Here is a 15,279-nt window from a genome sequence, read left to right on the forward strand (position 1 = left end):
GGCCCAAGCAGTTGTACTGCCTCAGCCTCTGGAGTAGCTAGGACGGCAAGTATGCCCCACCATGCCCATCTATCTATCTGTATCTATCTACCCATCTATCCATCCATCCATCCATTCTTAGAGATGGGGTCTTGCTTTGATGCCCAGGCTGGTCTTGAAATCCTAGCCTCAAGTGATCGTCCCACCTTGGTCTCCCAAAGTGCTGGGATTATAGGCATGAGCCCTCTCTGTTTTCTTTTAAATGCAACATTTGACATCATTAAAATATTGCCATAATATTGTTTCTATAACTTGATGTAGTATGTTTTTGTCCCATGCGTTATGTAGGGATTTCTGGATGTTTTCGGGGCAAACCAATAGGTCAACATTTGTATTATTTTGTTGTAAAGTAAGTGAATTATTTCAAAATGGTTCTATTTGAATCATTTTGCAAGCCAGTGGATTTTTCTATTTTTGTTTACATTCTTGTGTTTAAACGTTTTTATTTTTTAACATGATACCAAATATTGTATTTCTACACCATTATATATCTGCTCTTTTACTCATGACCTAGTTAAGTGAGATTGTTACAGATATGCTAGTTGCTTGAAAATGCACTCCTAAATTTCAATGGGGGATGTGCATTTTTTTTAAGCAGTAATATGTTCTAGAAAGATCTATATAGCATCTTATATTTCTGGCTGATAACACTTACCCCCAGCCCAAACACATTTTCTTCTTCCTAAGCCAATTAACAAAGGACCTAAACACATTTTTTTTTTTTTTTTTTTTTTTTTGAGACGGTGTCTCGCTCTGTCGCCCAGGCTGGAGTGCAGTGGCGCAGTCTCGGCTCACTGCAAGCTCCACCTCCCGGGTTCACGCCATTCTCCTGCCTCAGCCTCTCCGAGTAGCTGGGACTACAGGCGCCCGCCACTACGCCCGGCTAATTTTTTTTATATTTTTAGTAGAGACGGGGTTTCACTGTGGTCTCGATCTCCTGACCTTGTGATCCGCCCGCCTCGGCCTCCCAAAGTGCTGGGATTACAAGCGTGAGCCACCGCGCCCGGCCGGACCTAAACACATTTTTAAAAATTAACTTATTCTGTAATCCACCTTCCCTCCTTGGTTTGGGCAAATGATGGTATAATATTTAGGCCTGAAGCCTTAGCTGTGTGCTTTTGAGATATAAGTTTTCTAACTTTCTCTGAGCCAGTGGTTCAAGACTACAGTGAGCAGTGATGGTGCCACCGCACTCCAGCCTAGGTGACAGCAAGACCCCATCTCTAAAAAAAAAAATTAATTATAAAATTGAGTTGTTTTGCTTTTCTTACGGGTTTTTTAGTTCTTTACATATTCTGGATGAGAGCCTTTCTTGGATGTACATATTAGAAATATCCTTTCCTGGCCCAGCGTGGTGGCTCACGCCTGTAATCCTAGCACTTTGGGAGGCCAAGGCAGGTGGATCACCTGAGGTCAGGAGTTCGAGAACGGCCTAACCAGCGTGGTGAAACTCCACCTCTACTAAAAATAAAAAATTAGCCGGACATGGTGGCACATGCCTGTAATCCCAGCTACCTGGGAGGCTGAGGCAGGAGAATGAGAATCACTTGAACCAGGGAGGCAGAGGTTGTAGTGAGCCAAGATCTTGCCATTGCACTCCAGCCTGGGCAAAAAACAAAAGTCTGTATCAAAAAAAAAAAAAAGAAAAAGAAAACGCAGTATCTTCTCCACTCTGTGGGCTGCCTTTTCACTCCCTGAATGGTGTCTTTTAATGGCTAAAATTAATTTTAATATAGTGCAATTTATAAATTTTTTTCCCTTTATGGTTAATGCTTGGTTTTAAGATCATATGAGCAGTTCAAATTTCTACTTGTATTAATATGTTGTTAGATTTTTAAAAACGAAAACAAAATTTTAAAATTCTTTTTATAGATTGAGTCTTAAGAATGTATCCTGGGTGTCTGGTTCAAGTTGGTGTTTGAAAAAAGGAAAAAAACAAAGAATATACCCTAGGACCCTTCAGGAGTCCATGTATTACAGTTTAAGGAGCACTATACTATAATGTGAGTTGCTTGAGGACTTTTCATTTATGTGCCCCAATGCACAGTAGAGTCTCAGATGTTTGTTCAATGAATAAATGACAAGCTCCCCAAAATAAGTTTAAACTCTTTTTATCAGTTTTATTATTCTTGCTTTTTCCTTAAAATTATTTGTTTGGGTTTCAGAAAATACAAGTATTGCTAGAATTTGTTGGAAATTTTTTTCCTTTATAAAAGGAACCTAAAAGTTTAAAGGGAGTGTGGTATGAAATTTTTTATTTCAGTGGAAAGAGATATTAAACTTCCTGGAAAACAGTGTCCTCTTCCTCTGCCTCCACCATGTTTGAAAAGAAATGTCTTTTATGTAGTGATGTTTCCACCATATGGTTTCTAGATAATTGTCACTAAATTTTTATAATCATAGATCTTTGCAGTTTACTCTATAAGCCTGATGAAATTAAGCCAAGGGCTGGATCTGGCCCGTGGAATAGAAGTCCATTCATTCCTTATCCAGGAAAGGACCAGAGAATAGTTAATTAAGAATGTAGCTTTAACAGAGCCAAACTGTTTGGATTTGATTTCCTGCCCTGCCACTTATTGCCTGTAATTTTTGACAAATAATCTCACTTAACCTCAGGTTGTACAGTGTGCATAAAATGGAAATAGGCCAGGCACAGTGATCATGCCTGTAATCCTAGCAGTTTGGGAGGCTGGTGCAGGAGGGCCACTTGATCACTTGAGGCCAAGAGTTTGAACATGCAGTGAGCTATGATTATGCCACTGCACTCTTGCCTAGGCAACAGAGCAAAATCCTGTCTCAAAAATAATAATAATAATAATAAAGGAATAATATCACTGAACACATAGGATAGTTGTAAAGATTAATTCATACTTGTAAACTGTTTGGAACAGTACAACACCTAACACATAACTGGCAGTCAGATATTACAAAGTAAAATAATCACAGTGATGCAGTGATTCACACATCTACACTGAAGATTATAGTGAAGTTAATAGAAGATGCAAATGCTGAACTAAAATTTATTTACAGATGTCAGATATTCAAACCATTCGTGGAAATGTAAGGAAAATCAAAAGAAGTCTTTTGTACAACAACACATGTACAAAATTTGTTGGCCTTTATAATCCCCAGTTAGTGAAATGCCATATATTTGCAATGAAAAAAAAATAGTAGAAAATCTTGCAGTGGAGTGATTAAACAAAGACAATAGAAATGAGAAATTTTTGCTAAATTCCATCCTTCCATAATCTCAATTTCAAGCATCCTACTTGATTACCTGATACCACCCTGTCTTTCTGACTCTCTCTAGTGCTTTTATTCCAACAGTCCACCTCCAGTACTAAAGCCTTCAGTTCACTGACTCTACCACCTTATTGTTTAGTGTCTTATATCTGTGGTTTATAGTTTTTATCAAATTAGAAAACATTTTTGCATTTTTCTTCAAATACTCTCTACACGCTTACATCAAGATTCCAATTATGTGTAGATTAGGTCATTTGATGTTCCACAGCTTACTGATACTCATTTAAAAAATATTTCTATGATGTTCATGCCGTCCCATACCTTTTTGGTCATATAGAATATGTATAATAGCTGACTTAATGTCCTTGTTTACTGAATGTAACACCTGTGCCATTTCTGGGTCAGCTTCTTTTGATGATTTTTTTTCTCTTGGTGATAGGTTATATTTTCCTGTTTCTTTGCATGCTTGGTAGTTTTTAACTGGATGTCAGACATCGTGAGTATATGTTTTAGGGGCTTGATTTTAAAAATTTTCTCTAAATAGTTTTGTATTTTGCTGTGATGCAGTTAGGTAACTTGGAATCAGTTTGATCCTTTTGAAGCATACCTTTAAGTTTTGTTAGAGTGTGTCCAGAATATCACTCGGGGGCTACTTTGGTTCCACTATAGACTCAATAACTTTCTGTGGACTCTACCCAATGCCTGGCACTTTAAAGGGTGTTTCCACTCTGGCTGGTAGCAACACTAACTGTTTCTGGCCCTGTGTGCGCTCTGCTGATTGTTCTGCCCATTCCCATTCCTTACTAATGGTTCTTTCCCCGGTCTCATATAGTTTTCTCACACCCAGGTACAGGTTAATACTCAGCCACAGGCCTCAGGGACCTTCTCTATAGATATCCAGAGCTCCCTTGGTGCCACAAATTCTAGTCACCTCAGCCTTTTCAAACTCTGAACTCTGCCTCTTAAACGTAGTGAAACCCCTAGCTGCTGTTTGGGTTTCCCGTCCTTGTGATGAGGGCTGGAGACACTCTCTAGGCAATATGTTTGGACATTTGTAGCGCTCACCTCATTTGTTTTTCTTTTCTCAGGAAGCGCTATCCTGCACTGCTTTTGGTTTTCTAGTTTGTTTAGGCAGGAGGGAAAATCTGGTTCCTGTTATTCTGTCATGATGGGAAGCAGAAGTCTCTTTCTCTTTTCATCTTGAAGTCCATTTTCTCCCCCTTACCCAACATAAATTCTCTTCTCAATCATTATAGTTGTTCCCTTCAATACACTTTTCGCATCCTTGCCCCTGTCTTGTTCTGCTTGGGAAAAGTGTACAGCCCTGGTTAAATCTGTCTGTCCACTTTTCAGTGCCAGTACCTGTGCAGCTGAATGTCACTCGAGAAAAAGACACAACCGTGCTGTTTGCACCTTAAATTCATGACCACAATGAGGCCAGGCATACTGCATTTCCAGAGTCACTTATTCTTCCACTTTCCTAGATGTATTTTTCACATCTTTTCTGTCAATATTCTAGCATTTCCCTCCCCCGTCTTCTCAGGCATTGTCCTTATTTCCACATCACTGGGAAATTAAAGCAATAAAATATGAACTTCTCAGAGTCATACAACATCTATCCTTGTACCAGCACCTACATGTACATTCTTTTGCCTTCTCCTCTTAGCCTGTAGTCACTTCTCCACATATGCACTAGATCCCATTCCCTCTTGCCTATCCAGTGCAATTTAAATTCACTAGCAGTTTCTCTCCCTTTCCCCACATCATCAACATTTCATTACATCCTGGAATGTTCCTGTCAGCATACAATCATACTGTATCCTAACTTTAAAAAATTATTATTTTGGCCAGGCACGGTGGCTCATGTTTGTAATCCCAGCACTTTGGGAGGCTGAGGTGGGCAGATCACGAGGTCAGGAGTTCGAGACCACCCTGGCCAATGTGACAAAACCCCATCTCTACTAAAAATAGAAAAATTGGCTGTGCGTGGTGGCGGGCGCCTGTGTTCCCAGGTACTCGAGAGGCTGAGGCAGGAAAATCACTTGAACTCGAGAGGCGGAGGTTGCAGTGAGCAGAGATCATGCCATTGCACTCCAGCCTGAAAGACAGAGTGAGACTCCGTCTCAAAAAAATATATATATATTATTTTTTCACTTTCTCTCACCCTATCAATTACCATGCCATTTCTTTACTCTCTTATACAGGAAAAATTGTGAAGGATTGTCTGTACTCTTTCTAGTTTTCTTCTTCTCTATTTATTTATTTTTGTTTTTATTTACTTATTTATTTTTTGAGATAGGGTCTCACTGTCGCCTAGGCTGGAGTGCAGTGGTGCCATCATGGCTCACTGCAACCTCCGCCTCCAGGCCTTAGTAGCTGGGATTATAGGCGCCACCATGCCCAGCTAATTTTTTTTTTCTTTGAGACAGAGTCTCCCTCTGCTGCCCAGGCTGGAGCGTAGTGGCACAGTCTTGCTCACTGCAAACTCTGCCTCCCAGGTTCAAGCAATTCTCCCGCCTCAGCCTCCTGAGTAGCTGGGATTACCAGGGCCCACCACCACACCCGGCTGATTTTTGTATTTTCAGTAGAGACAAGGTTTCACCATTGTAGGTCAGGCTGGTCTCAAACTCCTGACCTCATCATCCACCCACCCTGGCCTCCCAAAGTGCTGGGATTACAGGTGCGAGCCACCGTGCCCAGCCAGATTTTTTAATTATTTATTTATTTTTTATTTTTTTTTTGAGACAGAGTATGGCCCTGCCGCCCAGGCTGGAGTACAGTGGTGTGATCTCGGCTCACTGCAAGCTTCGCCTCCCGGGTTCACGCCATTCTCCTGCTTCAGCCTCCCGAGTAGCTGGGACTACAGGCGCCTGCCACCACGCCCGGCTAATTGTTTTTTTTTATTTTTAGTAGTGACGGGGTTTTACCATGTTAGCCAGGATGGTCTCGATCTCCTGACCTCGTGATCCGCCCGCCTCGGCCTCCCAAAGTGCTGGGATTACAGGCGTGAGCCACCACGCCTGGCCCAAATTTTTTGTATTTTTAGTAGAGACAGGGTTTTTCCATGTTGCCCAGGCTGGTCTCGAACTCCCGGGCTCAAGTGACCCACCCGCCTCAGCCTCCCAGTGTTGGGATTACAGGCATGAACTATTGTGCCTGGCTCCTGGTTTCTCTTAATTCCACTCTTTATTCCACTCTAATCTGGTTTTTGTCCTTACTACTCTGCAAAAACTTCTGTGGACAAAGTTTCAGTAACTTCCACATTGCTGTTTCAGTGGTTATCTTACCTGATCTGTCAGGAGAAATTCTTAAAATTGATTATTCTGTCTTTCTGACACACTTTATTCACTTTTTGTCCAGAATACCATACTCTTGTTTTTCTTGCCACCCGTGCTCTGGTTGCTCTTTTTGTCTCCTTTGCTAGTTCTTACTCCTCTCTCCGCCTCTTAATGCTGGATATCTAAGACCTCAGGCTTGGGTCTCCATCTTTATCACTTCTCTCACAGTGATCTCATCCAATAACAGGTTTTAAAACCCATCTGTATTATGATGACTTCAAGTTTTTATTTTCTGATAGGCCTTTTAAATTCTAGATTTCCATATTGAACTGCCTATTCAGCATTTTCATATGAATGTCTAATAGATATGTTAAATATAATACATCTAAAACCAGTCTCACAAGCTTTCCTTAATAAGCCTGTCAAATCTTCTTTTTTTCTAGTTGATGGTACTGCCACACTTACTGGACAAAAGCCTTAAAGTCATGCTTTACTCCATTTTCTCATATCTCAGGTGCTTACTGTTAGGAAGTCCTGTTAGTACCACCTTTTGGGCATCTAAAATTGAACCACTTCTCATACCTCCTACCTCCATTGCTATCACCTCAGTCCAAGTCACCATCAGTGCTTTCTAATCCTACACCCAGTTTTAACCCTTGCCCCTTATAATGTATTTTCAACATAGTAATGAGGGAGATTTTAAAATGTAAATAAGATTATGACACTTCAGGCCAGGTGCGGTGGATCACGCCTGTAATCCCAGCACTTTGGGAGGCCGAGGTGGGCAGATCCCAAGGTCATGAGTTAGAGACCAGCCTGGCCAACATGGTGAAAGCCCCTCTCTACTAAAATACAAAAATTAGCTGAGCGTGGTGGTTTGCACCTGTAATCCCAGTTACTCAGGAGGCTGAGGCAGGAGAATTGCTTGAACCCAGGAGGCAGAGATTGCAGTGAGCCGAGACCACCCCATTGCACTCCAGCCTGGGCAGTAGAGTGAGACTCCAACTCAAAAAAAAAGATTATGACACTTCTTGCTCAGAATCTTTTAATGGCTCTTCATCTCACTTACAGTAGAAACTAAAGTCTTTATAATGGCCTTCAGGGTCCTACAAGATCCAGCTCAGTAAGATCCAGTAAGCTAAGTTACTTCTATGACCTTATCTGCTCTCTCCACTTCCTTTACTTTGCTCTACCTTGAATACATTAAGCATGTTTCTACCTTATGTTCTTTGCATTGGCTGCTTTCTCTGCCTGGAATACTCTTTCCAGATATTCCCCCATTGTCAACTCCCTGTTGGATTCCCCATGGCCCATTTGTGTGAGAAGAAAAGTGCCTGTGAAGGGATTAGTTGTGCTGTAAGGAGTGAAGGATAGAGGGGCAGGAGTATGGCAAATGTTGAAGTTCTCTAAAGAGCCAGTGAATGACAGAATTGTAGACCTACTAGCAACTGTTGAGTCCAGCCTGTTTGCTATTCTGAATAATAATGAAAGAATTCAAGAGACTTTGTAGCAAGTTAATAGAGATGAGGCAGCCTTCAGTCAGTCAGTGAAAACGTACATAAATCAAGGTTCATAGTCTGAAGATTTTTTTTCTTATTAATAAGGCATTCTCTTTTGTAGATAGTGGATTTGGTGTCCTGCCACTTAGTTATGATTTAATGATATGCTCTTCAGTTTAATAGAGAATAGGTCAAAGAACTACTTGAGCATCATTTTTGGAATCTATTATAAAAGTTTAATAGAAAACATTTAATTATTAAATTCCTTTTAAAATTGAGTATTAGGGGAAAGTGTTTATTATGTGTTCCATCAAAAAGGAGAGCAAAAATATGTTTCCTGGTACTTAACAATGTCTATTGGGAGATTTCAGAGCCTAACCAGTGTTTAATTTATCTCTAGTACCTCTCTACTCTGGTACTCTGCACCTTTTATTTTTAATTGCAGGACTTACACTATATTTAATTTTATAAATTACCAAAGGTGCTTGTGGAAATAGACTTAATTGAAATTAGAAAGTATCCTCTTATTAAGAGGGTATTCTTTTTTTCCATGTCAGTCAAGAAAAGTGTGTTCTTTCCATGGTTCTTTCATATTTGTTTATTTGCACACCTCTTCCTCATAGGGAAGAATAAAAGAAGAAAATGAGGGTTATAGGAAAATAATAAAAAGTAGAAAAAGTAATGTGAGGCCAGGCATAAAGTTATTATACAAAGTATATGCCACAGCATCACAATTCTGACTCTGAATTTCCCAGTAGCCAACACTAAGAGGAGTGCGAAGTTACTTACATGATTCATTTAAGTCCATAAGGTAAAAAGAAACTAGTTCAGGAGAGAAGCATAGCTAATCCCAGTACTGAGTTTTTAGTGGATATCTCCCATGGGTCCTTATGATAAGAATACAGTGGCTGGGCGCGGTGGCTCACGCCTGTAATCCTAGCACTTTGGGAGGCCGACGTGGGTGGATCACCTAAGGTTGGGAGTTTGAGACCAGCCTGATGAACACGGAGAAACCCTGTCTCTACAAAAAATACAAAATTAGCCAGGCTTGGTGGCACATGCCTTTAATCCCATTTACTCGGGAGGCTGAGGCAGGAGAATCGCTTGAACCTGGGAGGTGGAGGTTGCAGTGAGCTGAGATCGTGCCACTGCGCTCCAGCTTGGGCAACAAGAGCGAAACTCTGTCTCAAAAAAAAAAAAAGAAAAAAGAATACAGTGTGATAGAAGCAGGCATCTGGAGCAAGACAGTATATTAACTTTTAGGATGAACTATGTTCGTGAATATAAGCAGCATTTATAAGAGTATGATGTTAATTTGTAGTTCTTAACCTAGTTTGGGTCATAGACCATCTAACATTATTTTTATGTAATTTTATCATGAATTTGAGAAACATGCAGATTGTGGACTAACTTCAAGAGATTCTGATCCAATAGACCTGAGGTAGGTTTTAGGAATCTGTATGTGTAATCACCACCTCAGATGATTTTTATGTAGGTTATTGTCAGATCATATGTTGAGAAACTGTTTCAGTGTTGTAATTTCAGGGAGTTTGCATATTCCATACAATCACTATATGCATCTCAGGTTCTTAACCTGAGCAATATCATCAACAGATTTGTATAACTGAAAAATAATCATGAGTCTGGGCCTGGTGGCTCATGCCTGTAATTCTAGCACTTTGGAAGGCTGAGGAGGGTGGATCACATGAATCCAGGAGTTCGAGACCAGCCTGGCCAACATGGCGAAACCCCGTCTCTACTAAAAATACAAAAATTAGCCAGGTGTGGTGGTGCATGTCTAATCTCAGCTACTTGGAGGCTGAGGCATGAAAATCACCTGACCCTGCGAGGTAGAGGCTATAGTGAGCCAAGATTATGCCACTGCACTCCAGCCTGGGCAACAGAACGAGACTCTGTCTCAAAAAAAAAAAAAAAAAAAAAAAAAATCATGAGTTTCATAGGGTGTTTGGTGCTGGTGTACTACAAAGTTAGGTTTTACATTTAAGTCTTTAATCCATCTTGAGTTAATTTTTGCATATGGTATAAGAAAGGGGTCTGGTTTTACTCTTCTGCATATGGCTAGCCAGTTATCCCAGCACCATTTATTGAATAGGGAGTCCTTTCTCTGTTGCTTTTGTCAGGTTTGCTGAAGATCAGATAGTTGTAGATGTGTGGTCTTATTTCTGGGCTCTATTCTGTTCCGTTGGTCTGTGTATATGTTCTTATATCAGTACCATAATGTTTTTTGGTTACTACAGTGCTGTCGTATAAAGACACATGCACACATATGTTCATCACAGCACTATTCACTCTAACAAAGACATGAAATCACCCCCAATGCCCATCAATGATAGACTGGATAAAGAAAATGTGGTACATAAACACCATGGAATACTATGCAGCCATAAGAAAGAACAAGATCATGTCCTTTGCAGGGACATGGATGGAGCTGAAGGCCATTTTCCTTAGCAAACTAATGCAGGAACAGAAAACCAAACACTACATGTTCTCACTTATAAGTGGGAGCTAAATGATGAGAACACATGAGCACATAAAGGGGAACAACACACACTGGGGCCTACCAGAGGGTGAAGGGTGGGAGGAGGGAGAGGATCAGGAAAAATAACTAATCGCTTAATCCTGGATAATGAAATAATCTGTACAACAAATCCCCATGACACAAATTTACCTTTGTAACAAACCTGCACATCCTACACATGTATCCCTAAACTTAAAAGTTAAAGAAAATTTATGACTTTTGTTGAAATTCATTGGCCAAAACAAATCAGATGGTCCTAGTTCAGTGGCTTACTCCTATAACCTCAGCATTTTGGGAGACTGAGGTGAGTGCATCAGTTGAGCCCAGGAGTTCAAGACCAACCTGGGAAATATAACAAGACCCCGTCTCTACAAAAAAAATACAAAAATTAGCTGGGCATGGTGGTGCGCACGTGCTGTCCCAGCTACTTGGGAGGCTCAGGCAGGAGAATTGCTTGAGCCCAGGGGGTCAAGGCTACAGTTAGCTATGATCACTCCACTGTACTCCAGCCTGGGTGACAGAGCGAGACCCTGTCTCAAAAACAATCAAAAAACAAATCACATGGTCACATTTAACTTGAAAAGGAGTACTAATGACTAACACATATGGGGTTTCTCTCTCTCTGTTTTTGGTAATGTAACTGATTATTATTTTTCCTAATATTGCACTACTTTTACATTCCAGAGATAAACTGTATGATTATGAGGTCTGATTGTTTTGATATGCCACTTGTTTGATTTGATAATATTTATTTAGATTTTTGCATCTTTGTTCTCTGGTAAAATTGGCCTAGAGTTTCCATTTCTTATGCTTTTCTCAACAGTTCAGTGTCAGGGTTTTTTGTTAGCATTATAAAAGCAGATGAGTATTTTTCTGTTTTTTTTTTCTTCTCAGTTTTCAGAGTTTATGTAGATTTCCAATATACTTTTTGTGAGGAATTTAGGACAACTACAAAATTAGATGATACAGTCTCCATGTAAGACCATTCTCACTTCTTTTTTTTTTTTTTTTTTGGGAGTCTCGCTCTGTCGCCCAGGCTGGAGTGCAGTGGCGCAATCTCGGCTCACTGCAAGCTCCGCCTCCTGTGTTCACGCCATTCTTCTGCCTCAGCCTCTCCGAGTAGCTGGGACTACAGGCGCCTGCCACCACGCCTGGCTAATTTTTTGTATTTTTAGTAGAGACGGGGTTTCACCGTGGTCTCGATCTCCTGACCTCGTGATCCGCCCGCCTCGGCCTCCCAAAGTGCTGGGATTACAAGCGTGAGCCACCGCGCCTGGCCAACCATTCTCACTTCTGACACCAACTGTAAGTTTGGGGGATTTGCAAAACCACTGTCAGGTTTGATAATTCATTAGAAAGGCTCATAGCATTTAGTGAAAGCTGTTGTACCCATAGTTATGATTTGTTATAGGGAAAGGATTAGGATAAGATCAGCCAAAGGAAGAGACTCATAGGGCTAAGTTTAGGAGAGTTCCAAATACGAGCTTATCTTGCCCTCTCTGCATATGGTCAGGACACATTTCTCTCCTGGCATCAATGTGTGACAGTATGCACGAGTACCACCAAATAGGGAAGCTCACCCAACCTTTACTGTTGAGTTTTGATGGAGCTTATTCACATAGGTGTGACTGATTACTTGCTCACAGGGATTTCAGTCTCCATGTTGACTGACCCCCTGTGACCCCAAACCCGTATCTCAAGTTATATTGTTCATCTTCCCAGTTGGTCAGCCTCTACCTAGGATTATATAGGTGTGGACAGTCCCCTCCCTGAATTGCATTATTAGCCTATCCAGTATGACCCAAGGCCTCCCAGACAAAGACATAGTTTTTAGATGTAACTTTCTAAGTGTCCAGAGGTTATCTACTAGAAGCCAAGAGGAAAGACCAGACTGTCTCCTTGGACAAGGCCAAATTCTTCACTAAACACATTTGTACAATTAATTTTTCTCCTTTATGATTGTCTTCCTGTGATTCCTCAATAACAGATTAAGCCTGTAGGGATTCCATTATGGAAAACTGGTTCATTTACATTTGAGCCCTTCGTTTCTCTAGCTGTCTCATAAAAATTACAGGATACTTTTTATTTAACTGCATTTAAATTAAACTCCCTTTTATCTTTTTTTTTTCCCAAGAATAAAGGTTCTCTTCAATTTGAAGACAAATGGGATTTTATGCGCCCGATTGTTTTGAAGCTTTTACGCCAGGAATCTGTTACAAAACAGCAGTGGTTTGATCTGTTTTCGTAAGTACCCCACTAATTCTGTTTGCTAGCATAAAGGAAATTTTGGTGATGTCTTTCTATACCTAAATGGAATGTGTAACTCTAAGCTGGTCTGTTTACCTATTAAAAAGTATTACTAGTTATATTGAGGGTCTCCAAGACCTCTCCCAGGTATGATGATTTGCTAGGGGGCTCACAGGACTGAACATACAATCATACTCACAGCTATGAGTCATTACAATGAAAGGATCCAAAGCAAAATCAGCAAAGGGAAAAGGTATATGGGGTGAAGTGCAGGAAAAAACAAGCACAAGCTTCCAAGAAGAGTCCTTTCCCAGGGGAGTCACACAGAACACACATAATTTTTCCAGCAATGATTGACAGCGTGTGATAAGTTGTCTACCAGAGAAGCTTATTGGAGACTCAGTACTCAGGGTTTTTATGGGGGCTGGTCACATAGGCAGTCTCTCTCAACATGTACCAAAATCAGTGTAAACCATATTGTTTATATAAACAGTTTAGGTACAGTGAGCCACTGTTATTTCAGGAAAGTTTTATTTAAGTATAGGAAACTGTTGACCATTCAAGTTCTCAGATGCCAGCCAAGGGCTAATCTTACAAGCAGGCATTTCTAGGGGATGCAGTCTCAGGGGTGCTGGTTTAACTTTTTGCCATTGGCCAAATTGTCTTTATAGCAAAATTATGTCAGCATGCCCCCATGTAGCAGGACAAGACCAACCTGTAGTATTGATCTCAGTTGCCCCCAACCCCTGCCCCCCCTTTTTTTTTTTGAGATGGAGTCTTGCTCTGTTGCCCAGGCTGGATTGCAGGGGTGCCATCTTGGCTCAGTGCAACTTCTGTCTCATGAGTTCAAGTGATTGTCATGCCTCCGCCTCCTGAGTAGCTGGGATTACAAGCGTGCGCCACCATGCCCGGCCAATTTTTGTATTTTTAGTAGAGACGGGGTTTCTCCATGTTGTCCTGGCTGGTCTTAAACTCCTGACCTCAGGTGATCCGCCTGCGTTGGCCTCCCAAAGTGCTGGGATTACAGGCATGAGCCACTACACCTGGCCAGTTATCCCTTTTTAGGGGTCCTGGATTTAGCCAGTTAAACTCCATTAATCATAAGGTTTATCTTAGAAAACCATGTGGCTTTCTCTTTCAGTTTCTGTATAGACCTTTTTTTAACATGGTCAACTCGGGCACAGTATAACTCAGGGTGGTAAGTTGAAGCAGACCTGAAAGCCTTCCAGGACTGAGACAGTGACTTGCTAGGGTACATACACTAACAAATATAATCCCAGAGGGCACATGTGGTACTTCTAGAAACGATACTCCAAGCAAGATATTAGGTAGTACAGGTTAACAAGGCCCCCGCTGTGGCCTCCCACCGTGGGGCCTGACATTCTGGGGTTCCCTGTTTAGTGTGGTTGATTTATAATTCAGTTCAGGCCTTCGTTTCAGATGGACTGCTTGAAGGCAGTTAATTCCAAACAGGAGGTGTTCTACATGGAAAATGCAGAAGCTGAGGCTGTTCCTTGCCATCTCATAGTTGGTGCTGTTAGGTATGATTGTAAGTTCAGCAGTCAGTTTGAATTAAAAGGACTCATGGCAGCTTGGAAAGGGAACCCTGAGAGATTTCCTTTAGGAAAAGGGGGAAAGCTTTTAGGAATAGTTGTGAAAAGCAAAAATCATTAATGTCCTCCTCCTCCACTGTCCCTTCCTGGCTGCTAGGTTTTGTTTTTTCTTCCTTATAAAATCAGTATATCCCTTTCAGTAATGAAAATTTCATGTCTTCTTAATCATTCAGACCTGTATGAGTGACAAAAGTTTTTTTTTACTAAAAAACATTTTTATACAGCTTAATTAGAAAGACATATTATATTTAGGAATTGATCAGGATGAAATCCTGAATTTTTAAGACTTTTCAAAATGGGCTTATGTTATCTGCCACCCCTTTTGTCCTGATCATTTATCTAGTGGGTAGCCTAGAAAACATCAGTTCCTTTCTGGGGACAGCTGCGTTTAATAACCAGACTGACCTACTAAGGTCTGTGTGTACCAGGAGGAGTGACAGGAAAGAGAGAACTAGAGTCAGGGTATTAAATCTGTTGTTGCAAACTGTAACCAATCCAGAAAGGCAAACACAAGTCAGTAGCAGTGAGACATCTCAAGAAGGGGTCAAAATCTAGTCTGTAAGAAGTGGGCGAAGGGGCCGCACTCTTTGTGATGTGCCCCCTCCCAACTACAACTTTTTTTTTTTTTTTTTTTTTTTTTTTTTGAGACAGAGTCTGGCTCTGTCCCCCAGGCTGGAGTGCAGTGGCACCATCTTGGCTCAGTGCAAGCTCCGCCTCCCGGGTTCACGCCATTCTCCTGCCTCAGCCTCCCTAGTAGCTGGGACTACAGGCGCCCACCACCGCGCCCTGCTAATTTTTTTGTATTTTTAGTAGAGAGAGGG

The 15,279-nt window shown here is 41.1% G+C and overlaps 1 protein-coding gene across 2 annotated transcripts in view; it reads left to right on the forward strand.

The window, feature by feature from the left end:
• CUL5 (cullin 5) overlaps positions 1-15,279 on the forward strand; it is a 101,260-nt gene that overhangs the window by 12,920 nt on the left and 73,061 nt on the right. The window contains exon 2 of one of the 2 annotated variants that reach the window (XM_055272989.2): positions 12,733-12,842. In XM_055272989.2, coding sequence (XP_055128964.1) covers positions 12,733-12,842 — 110 coding nt within the window. Of the gene's footprint in view, positions 1-12,732; positions 12,843-15,279 lie in introns of those variants that run through there. The other variant, XM_063636476.1, reaches the window with a different exon arrangement.

Source organism: Symphalangus syndactylus, chromosome 3 (genome assembly GCF_028878055.3).
Source record: "Symphalangus syndactylus isolate Jambi chromosome 3, NHGRI_mSymSyn1-v2.1_pri, whole genome shotgun sequence".
In the NCBI taxonomy this organism is placed as follows: Eukaryota; Metazoa; Chordata; class Mammalia; order Primates; family Hylobatidae; genus Symphalangus; species Symphalangus syndactylus.